This window comes from Schistocerca gregaria, chromosome 7 (genome assembly GCF_023897955.1).
Source record: "Schistocerca gregaria isolate iqSchGreg1 chromosome 7, iqSchGreg1.2, whole genome shotgun sequence".
Lineage (NCBI taxonomy): Eukaryota > Metazoa > Arthropoda > Insecta > Orthoptera > Acrididae > Schistocerca > Schistocerca gregaria.
Genome location: NC_064926.1, coordinates 468,975,248 through 468,994,473, shown reverse-complemented (window position 1 = coordinate 468,994,473; position 19,226 = coordinate 468,975,248). Strand labels below are relative to the sequence as shown.

General features: G+C 43.3%; 1 protein-coding gene across 1 annotated transcript in view; it reads left to right on the top strand.

The window, feature by feature from the left end:
* The window catches only part of LOC126282434 (lateral signaling target protein 2 homolog), a 349,280-nt gene that overhangs the window by 249,595 nt on the left and 80,459 nt on the right, over positions 1–19,226 (top strand). The window contains exons 10-11 of the mRNA XM_049982092.1: positions 4,620–4,904; positions 17,607–17,781. Coding sequence (XP_049838049.1) covers positions 4,620–4,904; positions 17,607–17,781 — 460 coding nt within the window. The remainder of the gene's footprint in view (positions 1–4,619; positions 4,905–17,606; positions 17,782–19,226) is intronic.

Genomic DNA, 19,226 nt, shown 5'->3' with positions numbered 1-19,226 from the left:
TCAGGAGGACATCCAACAACTCTGTCAATTTTGCCAAGCCGGATAACTGCTTGCATAATGCCAAGAGGGGGCCAACGCGTTGCTGACTTGTTCAATTTGTGGATCGCTTTCTCTTGAATAAATCATACAATTTTTTCTGAAATTGTATTCGTTTGTTTATCTGTACATGTACGTCACATCTGCCGCTTTCCGTCTCATTCGAAATATTCCTTCGTGGTGCGTCGGTTTCTTTTTCTTTTTTTTGTTTGCTTTCTTTTTTTGTCTTGAGAGTGTATTTTGGTTCAATACACCCCCGATTTTGAGAGAATATTCCCTAAATTTCATCACGCACAATCTACACAAAATTGACGGGATCAGTAGAAATTGAAAACTGAGTTTTCTTCATCAGCATATCCGGCGTCCACAAGCTCGTATTTTTCTAGAAAGTGAGGAAAGAACCTGTTGCGATTGCTCCTTGCGTACTAATAAGTACACGCTGCTGAACAAAAGCGCCGCTGCCGTGGTGACCAAAACATTTCACTGCGAATAGATTCCCAAACAGATTTTGCAAATTTTTTATTTGTATTTTTTTCCATATCAGAATTGGTAGGAATAGAATGCTTAATAAGGTAAGAAAATTGATAAGGAATTATAACAAGGTAGGCAAATAAATATTTCAAATGACTTTCATTAGTAAAGACTAAGATTTTAAGCCTTGCTGTACGAGAACAGTTCCGTGTAAGACTGCTGCAAATTTGTCACGAGGTATCGCAATCACCCAAGCACACAATGCTTCTGTACAGTCAGGCGTGGCACAGAATTTTATTTTGAGGCTTCAAAATTACATCACCGGTGACGTTACGATACAGGTTGGTATCCCACCGCTGTCGTGGACGTCTTCGCTGGTTTTTGTGATTCAATTTGAAGCAAGATTCGTCATTGAAGACAGCTCTAGTCTAGTCAGTGAGACTCCACCCCGAAAATGTGTCTAGAGATGCCCCGTCCAGCGATGAGATAGCAGCCTCACTGTCTCTCGCCATATGGCCCGACAACCAGGAATGATGGTCTGGGACGCTCTTTCATAGTAGGACCCACTTGGCATGCTTGCATAACGACCACAGTTGAACCAGAGCGTTATTTAATTGCTCAATTTGTGAGGGTCTTTCTCTTGAATCTATATCCAGATTTTCTGAAACTAATGATTTGTTTGTTTGTCCATGTACATCACATCTACCGGCTTCCGTCTCGTTAGGATAATTCCGTTGTGGTGTGTCGGTTTTTTTTTCCATGTCGTGCATTCATATATCACTGAACATTCATTACTCGCTATGAATAAAGTTTTTATATGATTCACAGGTCGTTAAATAAATAAACATATGATACAATTGTTTTCTTTCGACACATTATCCGTATTCTTAACGAAACGAAAGACCCTTTTTTTAACCAACAAACATATGCCTTTTCGTGTAAAAAAACCTTGGCCTTGTACTATTCTGTAAAATTACTTTCTTCTATTTCTTTTTAAGAAGTTCGCTTTCAAAATTAATTGTTTCTTGATTCCTGCTGCTCCCTGCTGACGATTTTTATAATAACTGTTTCATGGCATCGTTCAAAGAGCTCACCTTCTTCATCTAGTGGAAGTGTCTCACGATGGACGATGCTCACGCCGTTTAAGATTAAAAGGGAAAAATACTTTAGACCTTATTAGTGTACCAGTCGTTTCCAGTGTGCTACTGAAAAGTTACAGAAGAGAAAAATGCGAAGAAAATAAAAATCACTTAACAGGTGGGTAAACTGAGGCGACCGAAGTCGTGAGATACCTGTTAATATCGCGTCGGAACTACTTTTGCTCGGCGCACTGCAACAAGTCGACGTCTCATATATTCAACAAGTCCTGGGTGTCCTCTGAAGAAATATTGAGCGATGCTGCGTCAATAGCCATTCATACCTGCGAAAGTGTTGCCGGTGCAGGATTTTGTGCACGAACTGGCCACTCGATTATGCCCCATGTCACGCAATTAGGGTGGCCAAATCATTCGCTCTAACTGTCCAGAATGTTCTTCAAACCAATCGCGAACAATTTTGGCCCGGTGAAATGCCGTACTGTCATCCATAAAAATTCCACCGTTGTTTAGGAACATGACGTCCATTCCGTGTAAACACAGCCCACACCGTTATGCAGCCACCACCAGCTTGCACAGTGCCTTGTTGACAACATCGCTTCACCACACTCGAGCCCTACCATCAGCTCTTACCAACTGAAATCGAGACTCATCTGACTGGACCACGAGTTTGTAGTCATCTAGACTCCAACCGATACGGTCACGAGTGCAGGAGAGGCGCTGAGGGCGATGTCGTGCTATTATCAAAGGCACTCGCGCCGGTTGTCTGCTGCTATAGCTCATTAACGGCAGATTTCGACGTACTGAACTAACGGATACGTTCGTCGCACGTCTCACATTGATTTCTGCGGTTATTTCATGCAGTGTTTCTTGTCTGATTGCACTGGACAACTACACTCATGTTCATAAGTTAAGGATGATTGCAGGATATGATGCCACACAACGTGGCACTACACAAAACTGGCGCTAATAGCATAGGCACATAGGCAACACACACGACACAGATCTGTAAGTCCACGGTATTGGTGATAAGTTGAGAAGACCGTCCCGAAACACATGTGCTACAAAACGCCACTGTTTACTGAGCATGTAACCCGACATCAATATGGGATATGATCATCATGCACACGTACACCGACCGCACAATGGTTTGGCATACTCTGAATCAGTTGGTCGAGCAGCTTCTGGTCTATAGCCTCCCATTCCTGCACCAGTGCCTCTCGGAGCTCCTGAAGTGTCCTAGGGGTTTGAAGATGTGTAGCGATACGTCGACCGAGAGCATCCCAGACGTCCTCGATGAGATTTAGGTCTGGAGAACAGGCAGGCCACTCCATTCGCCTGATATCTTCTGTTTCAAGGTACTCCTCCACGATGGCAGCTCCGTGGGGCCATGCGCTATCATCCATCAGGAGGAAGGTGGAACCCACTGCACCACTGAAAAGGCGGACATACTGGTGCAAAATGACGACCCGATACACCTGACCTGTTACAGTTACACTGTCAAAGACATGCAGAGGTGTACGTGCACCAGTCATAATCCCACCCCACACCATCAAACCACGACCTCCATACACGTCCCTTTCAAGGACATTAAGGGGTTGGTATCTGGTTTATGGTTCACGCCAGATGAAAACACGGTGAGAATCACTGTTCAGACTATACCTGGACTCGTCCGTGAACATAAAACCTGGGACCACTGTTCCAATGCCCATGTACTGTGTTCTTGACACCAAGATTTATGGGCTCTCCTGTGACCAGGGTTCAGTGGAATGCACCTTGCAGGCCTCTGGGCGAATAAACCGTGCCTGTTCAGTCGTCTGTACACTGTGTCTGGAGACAACTGTTCCAGTGGCTGCGGTAAAGTCCCGAGCAAGGCTACCTGCAGTACTCCGTGGCCATCTGCGGGCACTAATGGAGAGATATCGGTCTTCTTGTGGTGCTGTACACTGTGGACGTCGGGTACTGTAGCGCCTGGACACGATTCCTGCCTGCCGGAATCGTTTCCATAATCTTGAGATCACAGTTGTGGCACAAACAGGGCCCGTGCTACGACCTGTGTTTGACCAGCCTCCTGTCTCCCTAGTATTCTACGCCTCATAACGTCCTCAATATGTGTTCTTCGAGCCATTTTCAACACACAGCCAACATTAGCATGCCTGAAAACGTCTGCGAACTTACTCGCTACACCGTACTTTGACATGCACTAACACACCTCTGCGTATGTGGACTGCTGTCAGCGCCACCGTGCGACGACCGCAGGTCAAATGCATCGCATGATCATACCTCGAGTTGGTTTAAGCCCACAAACCGCCCACAAGAGCGTTGTTTTGCCATGTATCAGCATTATCCTTAATTTATGAGCATGAGTGTATAAGCAAACGCCGCTGCTCTCGGTCGTTAAGTGATTGCCTTCGGCCACTGCATTGTCCGTGGCAGAGGAACGCCTGAAACTTGGTATTCTCGGGACACTCTTTACATTGTGGATCTCGGAATATTGAATTCCCTAACGATTACCGGATGGAATGTCCCATGCACCTAGCACCAACTACCATTCCTCGTTCGTAGTCTATTAATTCTCGTCGTGCTGCCAAAATCACGTAGGAAACCTTTCCACATGAACCATCTGAGTACAAATGGCAGCTCCGCCAATACACTGGCCTTCCAAGGCTTGTGTACAAGATTTTACAGCCATTTGTATATGTGCATATCGCAATCCCACCACTCCTTGGCCGCTCAGAGGGTCTTAGGACTAAGTATGTAGGCGTCGGACACTAAATGTACTATTTAAGCCATAGCTCTAAGGACACCGCAAGCTGCGAAGCGTGGTGCCAGCTGATTAGAATTTTCTCTTATAAGCCATTACCAGAACGTCTCGGCAACGACTGGAAGGCTTTAAGCCAAAATATTGCAAAAGAGAAATGATGTCCCGATTGCATGCCCAAAACCTTGCGAAACATTCAGCTCGCCGGCAAATATAGCCTGAACATTGAGCGACTGGCAAGAATCTGTTCACCGCAGGTACCACCTGCCTCTGGGGAGCGGCATGCAGACGACGCCCGGCAGCGGAGTGGGCGGCGGCGTGGGCGGCGGCATGGGTCGCTTCAGCAACAAACTGCACATCCTGTCGCCCATCTCCGACAAGTCGTCGCAGGAGCCCGCCTCCTCCACGGAGACGTCGGACAACAACCGCAACAACAACAGCACGCGCGCCTCGCCAGAGGACCAGGGTGGAATCACCCCCACCAACGAGACCAACACTAACACCAACACCAACGTTACCGCCACCATCACGACTAGCAACGGGTATGTACCCCACTCTCTGAGCCGACAGACTGCTCAACAAAATTTTGTACCACCTGGATATCTGCATGAAATAATTTTTACTGCTTGAGTCTCATTATATTAAAAATTGTTAGCAAGATGCGTTTCGGAAGAAATCTGATGTCAGGTGCATTGCAGCTACATGCACGTTAATCAGAACTGTGATGAGGATTATTTGCTGCAAATCCTAGTGAGGTTATATACTGAAACTTGATTCTGCACAAAAAGATTCATTTATTTCATGTATACCTAAGTGCATTGAATGTTTAAATAATTTATCCGTGATCATTACTTACATTATTAGTGGAAATTTGTTTGGCACAGAGAGCACAGTAATAAACACATCATCACTTAAGTGAAATTGGTCAAAAAGTGACATTTTATGATTATTATCTCTTAATAAATAAATTGCAATACGTATTATGTTCGAGTATAATGACTTTGCTGGAGACCAGAAATCTACCGTGTAGGAATCAGCATGGGTTTCGAAAAAGTCGATCGTGTGAAACCCAGATCGCGCTATTCGTCCACGAGACTCAGAGGGCCATAGACACGGGTTCCTAGGTACATGCCGTGTTTCTTGACTTCCGCAAGGCGTTCGATACAGTTCCCCACAGTCGTTTAATGAACAAAGTAAGATCATATGGACTATCAGACCAATTGTGTGATTGGATTGAAAGGTTCCTAGATAACAGAACGCAGCATGTCATTCTCAATGGAGAGAAGTCTTCCGAAGTAAGAGTGATTTCAGGTGTGCCGCAGGGGAGTGTCATAGGACCGTTGCTATTCACAATATACGTAAATGACCTTGTGGATAACTTCTAAACTTCACTGTTGCTTTTTGCGGATGATGCTGTAGTGTATCGAGAGGTTGTAACAATGGAAAATTGTACTGAAATGCAGGAGGATCTGCAACGAATTGACGCATAGTGCAGGGAATGGCAATTGAATCTCAATGTAGACAAGTGTAATGTGCTGCGAATACATAGAAAGAAAGATCCTTTATCATTTGGCTACAATATAGCAGGTCAGAACTGGAAGCAGTTAATTCCATACATTAGCTGGGAGTAGGTATTAGGAGTGATTTAAAATTGAATGATCATATAAAGTTGATCGTCGGTAAAGCAGATGCCAGACTGAGATTCATTGGAAGCATCCTAAGGAAATACAATCCGAAAACAAAGGAAGTAGGTTACAGTACACTTGTTCACCCACTGCTTGAATATTAATCACCAGTGTGGGATCCGTACCAGAGAGGGTTGATAGAATAGATAGAGAAGATCCAACGGAGAGCAGCGCGCTTCGTTATAGAATCATTAAGTAATCGCGAAAGCGTTACGGAGATGATGGATAAACTCCAGTGGAAAACTCTGCCTTTTGTTGAAGTTTAGACAACATACTTTCATCGAGGAGCCAAGCAGTATATTGCTCCCTCCTACGTATATCTCGCGAAGAGACCATGAGGATAAAATCAGAGAGATTAGAGCCAACACAGAAGCATACCGACAATCTTTCGTTCCACGAACAATACGAGACTGGAATAGAAGGGAAAACCGATAGCGGTACTCAAAGTACCCTCCGCCACACACCGTCAGGTGGCTTGCGGAATATGGACGTATATGTAGTTGTAGAATAATGTTTAATCTCTCCTGAATAATTTAATGCATTTGTCGATTAATTCCGATTAGAAGTGTACTTTATATCGTTTCAAAGTTAATAGTAAAAAAAATCTGGTCTTTCTACATTGACTTGCTATCTCTGGAACTATTCAATCTACAAGGCTATGGTTTTCAGCTATTTATTCCTTGAATTCATGTTAAGAGGTTGGATACACTGTTCAAACAGAACTGACAGTATTGCACATGCATCTTGTGGATATAATTTGTGGGTGTAGTGTTTTATAGGTGTTGAACTGTAAACATAGTGGTTTGGTGTACTATTGCACATTCTTATACCAGCTTTCAACATGCCGAAAAGAAAGAGTTCTTTTAAGAAGCGATGTTTCCATGGAAATTAGCATACGACTGGATCTGAATCCAGTGCTGATCCTGAAACAGATATTTCACAGACACACGAAAAGGACACCCTTACTAGTGCTTCGAGAACGAAACTAGGAAACCCTGAGGATTTATTTATCGACAAAGGAGATCATGTAAATAGTTTAGGTTATGTTTTATTAGATTTGAGTGTGTTTACGACAAGTTTTACAAGATGCTGTATCATGTAAGGTTTGTGGTGGGCAAATTAGCATCTTTGAGGACACATCTGCAATGACTGGCCTAGCTAACAAACTTGTTGTTCAGTGCAAATTTTGCAGACTCTCTACGTCATTTTGGACTTCTCAAAAGTACAAGAATGACTTGTTTGAGAGCAATGTTAGATTCTTGTATGGAATGAGGTGCTTAGACAAAAGATTGGCTGCAGCACAAGTATTATGTGCGACGCTGAACTTGTCAAACCCACCAACCAAATCAGGTAAGTACACAGAAGTAATTGGTGAATGTGTCAGATCTGTTGCTCTTGCTTCTATGAAAGCCGCTGCTTAAGAAGCAGTAGAATTAAATAACAAGACAGACTTGTCTGTGGTAGCTGATGGTACATGGCAGAAGAGAGGACACACATCTCAAAATGCAGTTGCAACTGTCACTAGTGTAGATGCAGGTAAAATTTTAGACATCGAAGTGCTAATAAATACTGCTGTCAATGTAAATCAGTTGACAATGGAACAAGTGAAAATCATAAAACAAATTGAGCTAAGAATTATGAGAAAACTAGACTAGTGGGGGTATGGAGGCTGCTGCAGTTGTTTCTATGTTCAGTCGCTCACTGCAGTAAAGAGTTGAGTGCTGCACTGACTACTTAGGGGATGGTGATTTGAATGCCTTCAAATCAGTCTTGGAAAGCCAACCTTATGGTGGAAGCATATTTTGCAGATTGAACGTGTGGCCACGTTCAAAAACGGATGGGAACACGCTTTTGAAAACTGAAGCAGACAAAATAAAAATAGGAGATATTGAATGGAAATACTCTAAATGGTAAAGGAAGACTTACAGACAAAAACATTGATGAACTCCAGCAGTATTATGGAATGGCAATAAGGAACAACACATATGACCTACAAAGAGTGAAAAGAGCAGTGTGGGTTACATTCTTCCACAAATCGTCCACACCCATCCATGGTCTTTGCCCACCTGGTGTTGATTCGTGGTGCAAGTAACGCAAAGCTCAGACAGCGGGTACAGAAGAACAATGTATGCCCGAGAACAGGATACCATCTGCAATGGTGGAGGTAATTAGGCCAATATATAGAGAGTTAGCTCATCCTGATCTTCTTTTCCAATATGTCCATGGTCGAACGCAAAACTCGAATGAGTCTTTCAATAATGTCATTTGGACCCGCATACCAAAAATGTCTTTGTAGGCATGAAAACGCTATGTTTCGGTGTTTTTGATGCTGTGACAATGTTTAATTATGGCAATAAGGGAATAATTAGGGTACTAGAGCCACTAGGTATCACTCCAGGAGCCAACAACTGCAAGCCTTCCAGCAAATGGATCCACTCAGGATCATGAATGCACAGCGTGCAGCAGAGGAAATGACAAAAGAATCAAGAGACGGGAAAAGAAGGAAGCTTCTAGGTTTGCAGGATGATCAAGTACACGATCCAGATAATGTTGATTATGGGCCTGGCTGTTTCTAGGAGCTGGCATGGCTCCATATGTGAGATTAATATCAAATAAAATGTTTTAACTTGATTTCCCGGAAATGACATTTTTTTAAAATATTTGACCCATTATCTCAGGAACTATTACAGATACATATGTCTTATTTAACACTGTTACCTCTTAGTATACTGCACCTGATGAACCACTAAAAGACGTCTACTTTTAACTGCTTTTACTTAGAGAATGAACAGGGGACTTTTTTTTAAAAAAAAGACATAATTTTTTAAAAATCATAATGAACTAGTTAGTTGTCTGTATATTCTGATCCTGGTTCAGTAATCAGAAAATGAGTGAAACTATACTTCCTAAAAATTTCAGACCTCTATCTCTCAAAGGTTCTGAGATAATGGGTCATCAATATTGCATATTTAACACTGTAGGTATAGGACGTATGTCCTTCCACCTTCAGATGTTTACGGGCCAAATCCTCTTAATTGTTAAGATAAATTTATATCAGTTGCTAAGATATTACCAACAATGAAAATACAATATTATTTATACAAGCATATTTATTTTTCGGTGGATATCAAATAATCACAATATTTAATAGGTGCTATGACATAAATATGTATATAAAACACTATACTATCTTAGCAACTGAAATAAGATTATACAAGCAGTTAAGAGTGTCTGGACTGTAAACATCTGAATGTTGAAGTGTTAAGCGATGGTGTGTTTGTTACTGTGCTATGTGTACCAGACAAATTTCCAGAAAACACGTAAGTTAAGGTATAAGTGAAATTATTCAAACATACAAATCACTTAAGGTATATACTGAAATAACTGAACCTTTCTGTTCAGGGTTAAATTTCGGTACATAACCTCACTGGCACATCCAGCAAACAGTCATCAGATTTCAGATTAATGTGCATATAACGGTAATGCTCCTGGTGACGACAGCATGCTGACAAAGCACGTCATGCTAATAAATATAGTAACTGGGTGTTGAGTGATGTCCTTAGGTTAGTTAGGTTTAAGTCGTTCTAAGTTCTAGGGGACTGATGACCTCAGAAGTTAAGTCCCGTAGTGCTCAGAGCCACATAAAAAAAATAGTAAAGTTGCTGACCTCAACCAATTCTGTACGCTGCAACAAGGACAAATTAATACATTAAACTTAGTACAAAATAAAAATAACAGAATAACTAAAATAGTAGCTGTGTAAGTCTTCGTACGTCTGATCAAACAAATATCTCCTGCTAGGTGATATTAATTACCATGTTGTTCCAAGCTGTGCATTTTAACATGCTTGCATTTCCTTTATTGTCGACAGGATAGTCGGAACTTTCTGCTCGAGTAGGATACTTTTACCAGCGGCCTTGCTAAGTTCATCTAGTCTGTGAGGAAGATTCCCTTGACGACACTCTGCAATTTTCAATTGACCCCAAGCGTATCTAGCAGAATTCGTGTCAGCAGACATCCCAGGCTATTCCATTCGGTTGATTACAGTCTTCTGTAGGAAGCTGACGAGCTCAGGATAGCATCCTCGTACGCTATTCTCTTGAAAACTTGCCTCGCAGCCGAAGTCGCAAGCTTGTGCTGTGGCGCTTGACTAGGGAGTACCCGGTTCGAATCTTGTTCTTGAAAGAAAGCCTCACTGCCTACACTTGGCCAAGGGGAGGAGAGGCATTGGCGTAAATTTCGGATCATCAGATTTTGCGCCAATACTCTGGCTTAAATTTCCAGCTTCTCCGCAGTGTCTCATGGCGTGAGAAAATGTGACACATACTGTCGATGTTAATCCGTCCATCAATGAGAACCTAATCACGATGGCAAACTTGCTGCTGTTCGAGAGGAGTCGGCCGTGTGGCGGTACCTGTTTCACTCTCTTCCTTTCCTTTCTCATCGTCAAACAACACCAACCCGACACCAAACTATACACACATCCATTAAAATCACATACATTTAACAGATGCTCTTAAGACACAACGCTTGTAAACCGTGAGGAAAGGGGTAATTGTGCACCTAACGAAGAAAACCCTCTCCGATTACGCCGCTGAATCCACCTCTAGGGGTCGCCTGGCGAAGAAAGCCATATGACACTTTCTTTGTATCCTTGTGCTGTGACCATTGTCACATTGTGCTACACGATTACTGAGTGACAAATATGAGTCAGTCATCACATTTATTACGAGTAAAGTAAATACAATTATAACTCTTTTAAATAATTCCCACATAAAAGTCCATTAATAATCAGTTACACGTAAAATAATAAACGAGGTAGTTCACACTTCCCAGAGTGTTAAGTCCATTCAGTGGTTTATAATTGCTCCTGCCTCTTTAGTATATGATTAATTGTTGTTTGTTGCAAATGATTAGCGAATAAGGAGAGAAGGAAGACTTACCTTAATGACGGGGACGGGTTTTCTCGAGATCAGCACAATCTCTAATTGTTCGTCCACAACTAATAAAGTGATGCATGACCGTGGAAGGTAATGTAGATATTGCAACGCTGGTATTAGCGTAGAAGAGCAATGCTTATTTAAATGGATCAGACTTCGAAAACCCAGTTCTTAAAAGACGAAATTTTTTTAATTGATCATGAAGGCCGCATCAATGGCTGACTATCATTAGCTTCATTGTATTGTCGGGAAGGCGAGCCAAAGGTTGCGTTTCATTGGCAGGACACTTAGAAGATGCAACAAGTCCACTAAAGAGACAGCTTACACTACACTCGTTCGTCCTCTGTTAGAATATTGCTGCGCGGTGTGGGATCCTTACCAGGTGGGATTGACGGAGGACATCGAAAGGGTGCAAAAAAGGGCAGCTCGTTTTGTATTATCACGTTATAGGGGAGAGAGTGTGGCAGATATGATACGTAAGTTGGGATGGAAGTCATTACAGCATAGACGTTTTTCGTCGCGGCGAGACCTTTTTACGAAATTTCAGTCACCAACTTTCTCTTCCGAATGCGAAAATAGTTTGTTGAGCCCAACCTACATAGGTAGGAATGATCATCAAAATAAAATAAGAGAAATCAGAGCTCGAACAGAAAGGTTTAGGTGTTCGTTTTTCCCGGTCGCTGTTCGGGAGTGGAATAGTAGAGAGATAGTATGATTGTGGTTCGATGAACCCTCTGCCAAGCACTTAAATGTGAATTGCAGAGTAGTCATGTAGATGTAGATGCAGATGTAACACCAACGTCGTCCTTGGCCCTAAGTTACAACTTTGAAAATACATTGAAAGACAGAGTTAGGACAGGAAATAATTATAATATTACATCGTGTTTAAAAAAAAAACATAGTATAAACAGTATAGCATCATCACCTTCTGTTATCCGTACAGTCAGATAAGATGCTAAAAGTCGAGTGAAGTAGAAAGAAGTAAGCCGGCAGTATCAAATGTTTTCAGAGAGAGACATAACGAAAAAATTACAGAGAATATAATGTCTTAATGTCCATAGTATCTGATACTTTTGGAGGCTGTGGACTGATCTCTTCTCGATACTTCCCTATCGGGTGCTGGCGTCGTTCAGGAAGTACACCTCGTAGTCCACCGTACAATTCACAGTGACACACGTATAAATACAACTCTAAGTCGATAGGCTGTGTGGCCCCCCTAAATACCTGACGCGAGGCAGGATACTGTTACGCTATAGTTCACTGCACGTGATTGGCTTAGCAAAGTTGTACGGTAACCTTGGCGTCACCTGGTAGAGTGGCACCATTCGTGAACCTGATTGAAAACTAAGTTGTGGTTTCACTGTTGTACGCTTCTGCGACGATATAAGGAGTCAGACAAATCCTTCACTCATCACTAAAGAGAAACTGGCTCAATTGATCTAGATTCCATTTCAGGTGTTCCTTTCACCATCTTCTTAGCACACCACGGTGCTGGGGTTTTTTTACTGTTATTCGTAATGGGCGCCTGGAGACTGTTACCTACTGTCTGCATCGACACAACTCTCCCATTTACCTCCAATGAGGCAACGCGCAGCTTCTTTGCATTCTGCTCGTGATGACTACGAGGCATAAATTTGTGGGCATATCACAAAGTCCTTTATCGGCCAAACTCCTCATCTCAGAGCAGCACTTGCAGCGTATCTCATCAATTATACTTCCTGGACGTATTGCACTATTTATCTCCTCCTACTGTTCAGTACAGCTTCCCTCTAGTGCCGTGAAACAGCGACAAAACCGACACTAACGGTGACCCCGTGGAGAATCTGAGAAAAGAAAAATAAGAAAGAGGACAAGAAAAGTTAATGTATATAATGATTTCTGGTAGTCTGAAGAGTACTGAGGAAGACGTTTCGGGTGTTAGGCACAACACGTCCCGTGGAAATCAAGAGGGTGGTGCAATACATTTTTAACAGTTATTTTTTTAAATTCTTTATTCTTCAAACTACGTATACATATTAACCCAGCACCTAATACATTAGTGGGTCCTGATCTATATATTTATTTACAATACTGCATCTCATCTCGAATAGTTACTTGGATATTTTGTTATTTCTATTTTTAGTGTGGGCAGTTCTACCCTACCTGAGGCGTTACAGGTGTGCCAGCGTGTTATAAACCTACGTTTTGGCCGTATCGACCGAGATGATCCCGGTGGGCATGACCCTGGCACCGGGCTGACCCAGCATGTTTGAGTCGCTACAGTTCTGTGCTAATGTGGTTATTCTATCTATGTCTAACATAATACTTATTCCTACTGTCACGTCTGGTGAGTGTCTTGACCAGTCTGAATGTGCACTCTCCCCCTAGTCCGAGACGTGGCGCATCCAATCGGTGAAGCGGCTGGCCAAGTCCACGCCGCGGCATGTACGGAGTCTCAGTCGGGTTTAGTACACTACTGGCCATTAAAATTGCTACACCAAGAAGAAATGCAGATGATAAACGATTATTCATTGGAGAAATATATTTACTAGAACTGACTTGTGATTACATTTTCAAGCGATTTGGGTGCATAGATCCTGAGAAATCAGTACCCAGAACAACCAACTTTGGCCGTAATAACGGCATTGATACGCCTGGGCATTGAGTCAAACAGAGCTTGGATGGCGTGTACAGGTACAATTGCCCATGCAGCTTCAACACGGTACCACAGTTCATCAAGAGTAGTGACTGGCGTATTGTGACGAGCCACTTGCTCGGCCACCATTGACGAGACGTTTTCAGTTGGTGAGAGATCTGGACAATGTGCTGGCCAGGGCAGCAGTCGAACATTTTCTGTGTCCAGAACGGCCCGTACAGGACCTGCAAGATGCGGTCGTGCATTATCCTGCTGAAATGTAGGGTTTCGCAGGGATCGAATGAAGGGTAGAGCCACGGATCGTAACACATCTTAAATGTAGCGTCCACAGTTCAAAGTGACGTCAATGCGAACAAGAGGTAACTGAGACGTGTAACCGATGGCACCCCGTACCATTAGCCGGGTGATACGCCGGAGTGGCGATGACGAATACACGCTTCCAATGTGTGTTCACCGCGATGTCGCCAAACACGGATGCGACCGTCATGATACTGTAAACAGAACCTGGATTCATACGAAAAAATGACGTTTTGCCATTCGTCCACCCAGGTTCGTCGTTGAGTACATCATCGAAGGTGCTCCTGTCTGTGATGCAGCGTCAAGGGTAACCGCAGTCTTGGTCTCCGAGCTGACAGTGCATGCTGCTGCAAACGTCATCGAACTGTTCGTGGAAATAATTGTTGTCTTGCAAACGTCCCTATCTGTTGACTCAGGGATCGAGACGTGGCTGCCCGATCCGTTACAGCCAAGCGGATAAGATGCCTGTTATCTCGACTACTAGTGATACGAGGCCCTTGGGATCCAGCACGGCGTTCCGTATTACCCTCCTGAACCCACCGATTCCATATTCTGCTAAAAGTCACTGGATCTCGACCAACGCGAGCAGCAGTGTCCTACGATAAACTGCAATCGCGATAGGCTACAATCCACATCTACATCTACATTATACTCAGCAAGCCACCCAACGGTGTGTGGCGGAGGGCACTTTACGTGCCACTGTCATTACCTCCCTTTCCTGTTCCAGTCGCGTATGGTTCGCGGGAAGAACGACTGTCTGAAAGCCTCCGTGCGCGCTCGAATCTCTCTGATTTTACATTCGTGATCTCCTCGGGAGATATAAGTAGGGGGAAGCAATATATTCGATACCTCATCCAGAAACGCACCCTCTCGAAACCTGGCGAGCAAGGTACACCGCGATGCAGAGCGCCTCTCTTGCAGAGTCTGCCACTTGAGTTTGCTAAACATCTCCGTAACGCTATCACGGTTACCAAATAACCCTGTGACGAAACGCGCCGCTCTTCTTTGGATCTTCTCTATCTCCTCCGTCAACCCGATCTGGTACGGATCCCACACTGATGAGCAAAACTCAAGTATAGGTCGAACGAGTGTTTTGTAAGCCACCTCCTTTGTTGATGGGCTACATTTTCTAAGGACTCTCAACCTGGCACCCGCCTTACCAACATTTAATTTTATATGATCATTCCACTTCAAATCGTTCTGCACGCATACTCCCAGATATTTCACAGTAGTAACTGCTACCAGTGTTTGTTCCGCTATGATATAATCTACATCTACATCTACATCCATACTCCGCAAGTCACCTGACGGTGTGTGATGTAATCTTACAATAAAGGATCCTTCTTCCTATGTATTCGCAATACATTACATTTGTCTATGTTAAGGGTCAGTTGCCACTCCCTGCACCAAGTGCCTATCCGCTGCAGATTTTCCTGCATTTCTCTACGATTTTCTAATGCTGCAACTTCTATGTATACTACAGCATCATCTGCGAAGAGCCGCATGGAACTTCCGACACTATCTACTAGGTCATTTATATATATTGTGAAAAGCAATGGTCCCATAACACTCCCCTGTGGCACGCCAGAGGTTACCTTAACGTCTGTAGACGTCTCTCCATTGATAACAACATGCTGTGTTCTGTTTGCTAGAAACTCTTCAATCCAGCCACACAGCTGGTCTGATATTCCGTAGGCTCTTACTTTGTTTATCAGGCGACAGTTCGGAACTGTATCGAACGCCTTCCGGAAGTCAAGAAAAATAGCATCTACCTGGCAGCCTGTATCTAATATTTTCTGGGTGTCATGAACAAATAAAGCGAGTTGGGTCTCACACGATCGCTGTTTCCGGAATCCATGTTGATTCCTACAGAGTAGATTCTGGGTTTCCAAAAACGACATGATACTCGAGTAAAAAACATGTTCTAAAATTCTACAACAGATCGACGTCAGAGATATAGGTCTATAGTTTTGCGCATCTGCTCGACGACCCTTCTTGAAGACTGGGACTACCTGTGCTCTTTTCCAATCATTTGGAACCTTCCGTTCCTCTAGAGACTTGCGGTACACGGCTGTTAGAAGGGGGGCAAGTTCTTTCGCGTACTCTGTGTAGAATCGAATTGGTATCCCGTCAGGTCCAGTGGACTTTCCTCTGTTGAGCGATTCCAGTTGCTTTTCTCTTCCTTGGACACTTATTTCGATGTCAGCCATTTTTTCGTTTGTGCGAGGATTTAGAGAAGGAACTGCAGTGCGGTCTTCCTCTGTGAAACAGCTTTGGAAAAAGGTGTTAGAGTATTTCAGCTTTACACGTGTCATCCTCTGTTTCAATGCCATCATCATCCCGGAGTGTCTGTATATGCTGTTTCGAGCCACTTACTGATTTAACGTAAGACCAGAACTTACTAGGATTTTCTGTCAAGTCGGTACATAGAATTTTACTTTCGAATTCACTGAAGTTCTGTTTGTCTGAGCGGTTTTGGCTGCTTTTAAACTTTGAGTGAAGCTCTCTTTGCTTTCGCAGTAGTTTCCTAACTTTGTTGTTGAACCACGGTGGGTTTTTCCCGTTCCTCACAGTTTTACTCGGCACGTACCTGTCTAAAACGCATTTTACAATTGCCTTAAACTTTTTCCATAAACACTCAACATTGTCAGTGTCGGAACAGAAATTTTCGTTTTCATCTGTTAGGTAGTCTGAAATCTGCCTTCTATTACTCATGCCAAACAGATAAACCTTCCTCCCTTTTTTTATATTCCTATTACCTTCCATATTCAGGGATGCTGCAACGGCCTTATGATCACTGATACCCTGTTCTGCACTTACAGAGTCGAAAAGTTCGGGTCTGTTTGTTATCAGTAGGTCCAAGATGTTATCTCCACGAGTCCGACTTTTGTCAAAGATGGAAACGTGATGGTACGCATTTCTCCTCTTTACACGAGGCATCACAACAACGTTTCACCAGGTAACGCCGGTCAACTGCTGTTTGTGTATGAGAAATCGGTTGGAAACTTTCGTCATGTCAGCAGGTTGTAAGTGTCGCCACCGGCGTCAACCTTATGTGAATGCTCTGAAAAGTTAATCATTTGCATATCACAGCATCTTCTTCCAGTCGGTTAAATTTCGCGTCTGTAACACGTCATCTTCGTTGTGTAGCAAATTTAACGTCTAGTAGTGTATATTATTGATTATTCCTTAAAAAATTTTAAAAACTTTCCTTGGTATTTCATTGGCAAGTTTGTTTAGGGTTTCAAAATGGTCCTTTTGCCTGAGCAGGTGGTACGTGTCGTGATTTGGTAGTTGTTGTCTTAGTTGTGCCACTACATCGTGGAAGAGGATACTCATACACCATATGGTCCGCGGTGCCCTGTATTGGTGTAGCCCGCTTCCCAAACCGGCATAGGTATGCCGGGTAGGTTCCACGTCCGGTAAGGAAGTGCAGCAGACCTCTTGGTGGCTTGAAGTATTTGAGCCGTAATCGCTTCATAATATTGGGCAACAGTTCGTGTGTTCTACGACCCGTCTCATCGTTATCCCACCGTTCCTGCCAAACTCCCTCCCCCCTACGTTTAATTTCAGATTTATTCCCTACGTGGATCCCCATACGTTCAACTATTTTATCCCTCTTCTCCGTTTTAACAGTTTATGTGGCCTCAGGTATGAACAGTTACGGTAGAAGGCGGTGTTTGGCAGGCCCGGCGGCGCAGTGACGCAGGCGGAAGGGCGGTTCGCGAAGCGGCAGCGGGCGCCGCAGAACCGCAACCTGATCAACCTGATGGGCCTGCAACAGTCGTCGGGCGAGGCCGAGGTCCAGGGCTCCGACAGCGGCATCTCCATAGAGTCGCGCACCGGCCACCAGCACCATCACGTGAGTCCCGCCTTGCACTCTCTCAGCCACGCTGTTGTCGAACCGCTGGCAGCAAAGCTCTGCTCCGGCGCAGAGGAAGGTTTCAGCATCGCGATACCTCAGAAGACTTTAATTGCTGAAGTCGTCGTGCTGAAATCTTCCTCCGTGTTAACATATGGCTCATCCACGAATTCAGTCTTGAAAAGCACTAATGAATTGCTTTGTTTTATGTATTTGTTGTTCTCTTTAGCCTTAGCACATTACTCCCTTCTGGCGCACTTTAACTGTCGATCAAGAAAAATACCTACCAATATATATTACGAAATATTTCAATTTTTCATGTGCCCTTGTGGTTCAGTTATGTGTATCTGAAATAATATTGTCAGGTAAATTATAATTCCCAACACAACAACAGTGGATAATAATAATAATGATGATGATGAGGGAAGGTGAGGTAAACTGCTCAGAGTGGGGAAAGTGGCCATTGCATATTTCTTGCCCTGAACAGTTCTGACGCCTGCTGAGAAGTGCTCAGACTAGTTCTGGTACTCTCAATCTTTGTTGCCAGTGAGTTTGGCAGAGAAAGGCTGTTTCGTTATTTTTGGATTTCAGTCGTCTTAAATAAAGTAAGTAGTAGTAGTAGTAGTAGTAGTAGTAGAATGAAATTTTCACTCTACAGCGGAATGTGCGCTGATATGAAACTTCCTGGCAGATTAAAACTGTGTGCCGGACCGAGACTCGAACTCGGGACCTTTGCCTTTCGCGGGCAAGTGCTCTACCGACTTTTTTTTTTTTTTTTTTTTTTTTTTTTTTTTTTTTTTTTTTTAATATAGAAGACGATGACTTCATAACATAAATTTTTTTTGGGAAACGTAAATAAGTGGACTGTCCACCTTTTTTTTACATAAGTGTGAAAAAAAAAATAAAAAAAATAAAGAATAAAAAAAATAAAGAATAAAAAAAATAAAATAAAAATAAAAAGAAATCCTGCTTCCGTCAGGACAAAACAACAACGGTCTACGTTCCTCTTTCAGGCGCGTACCTCGCTAATCCCGTCATACCTCGCGTTGGTGTCGGGTACGTCTTCACGTGTGTTTGTGGATCCTCTCCACTGTCCTGGTCCTTTCTTGTTCTAATACTTATAGGTAATAATTACATTCTCCTACCCGGGACACCCCAACTGGGTGGGGGATCAAGCAAGGCACTCCCTAAAAAATTTGCGTAATATGTTCTATATCTTGGATGTCTCATAAGCTGTGAGTGATGTTCCTGTAATAAGGCCCAGAAGTCAAGCACATTCTTACTGCCGTCTCGGAAAAGATAACGTACAGTCAAACCTCGAATCCAAGTCACGGCGTTTGTCTTTGTTCGGGGATAATATGTCCTATCTGGGAGAAGTAATGTGCGTGGTTCTACTGTTTGCGGCCCCACCCGAAGGAGGAAGGCGATCATTTTTTTGACCAAAC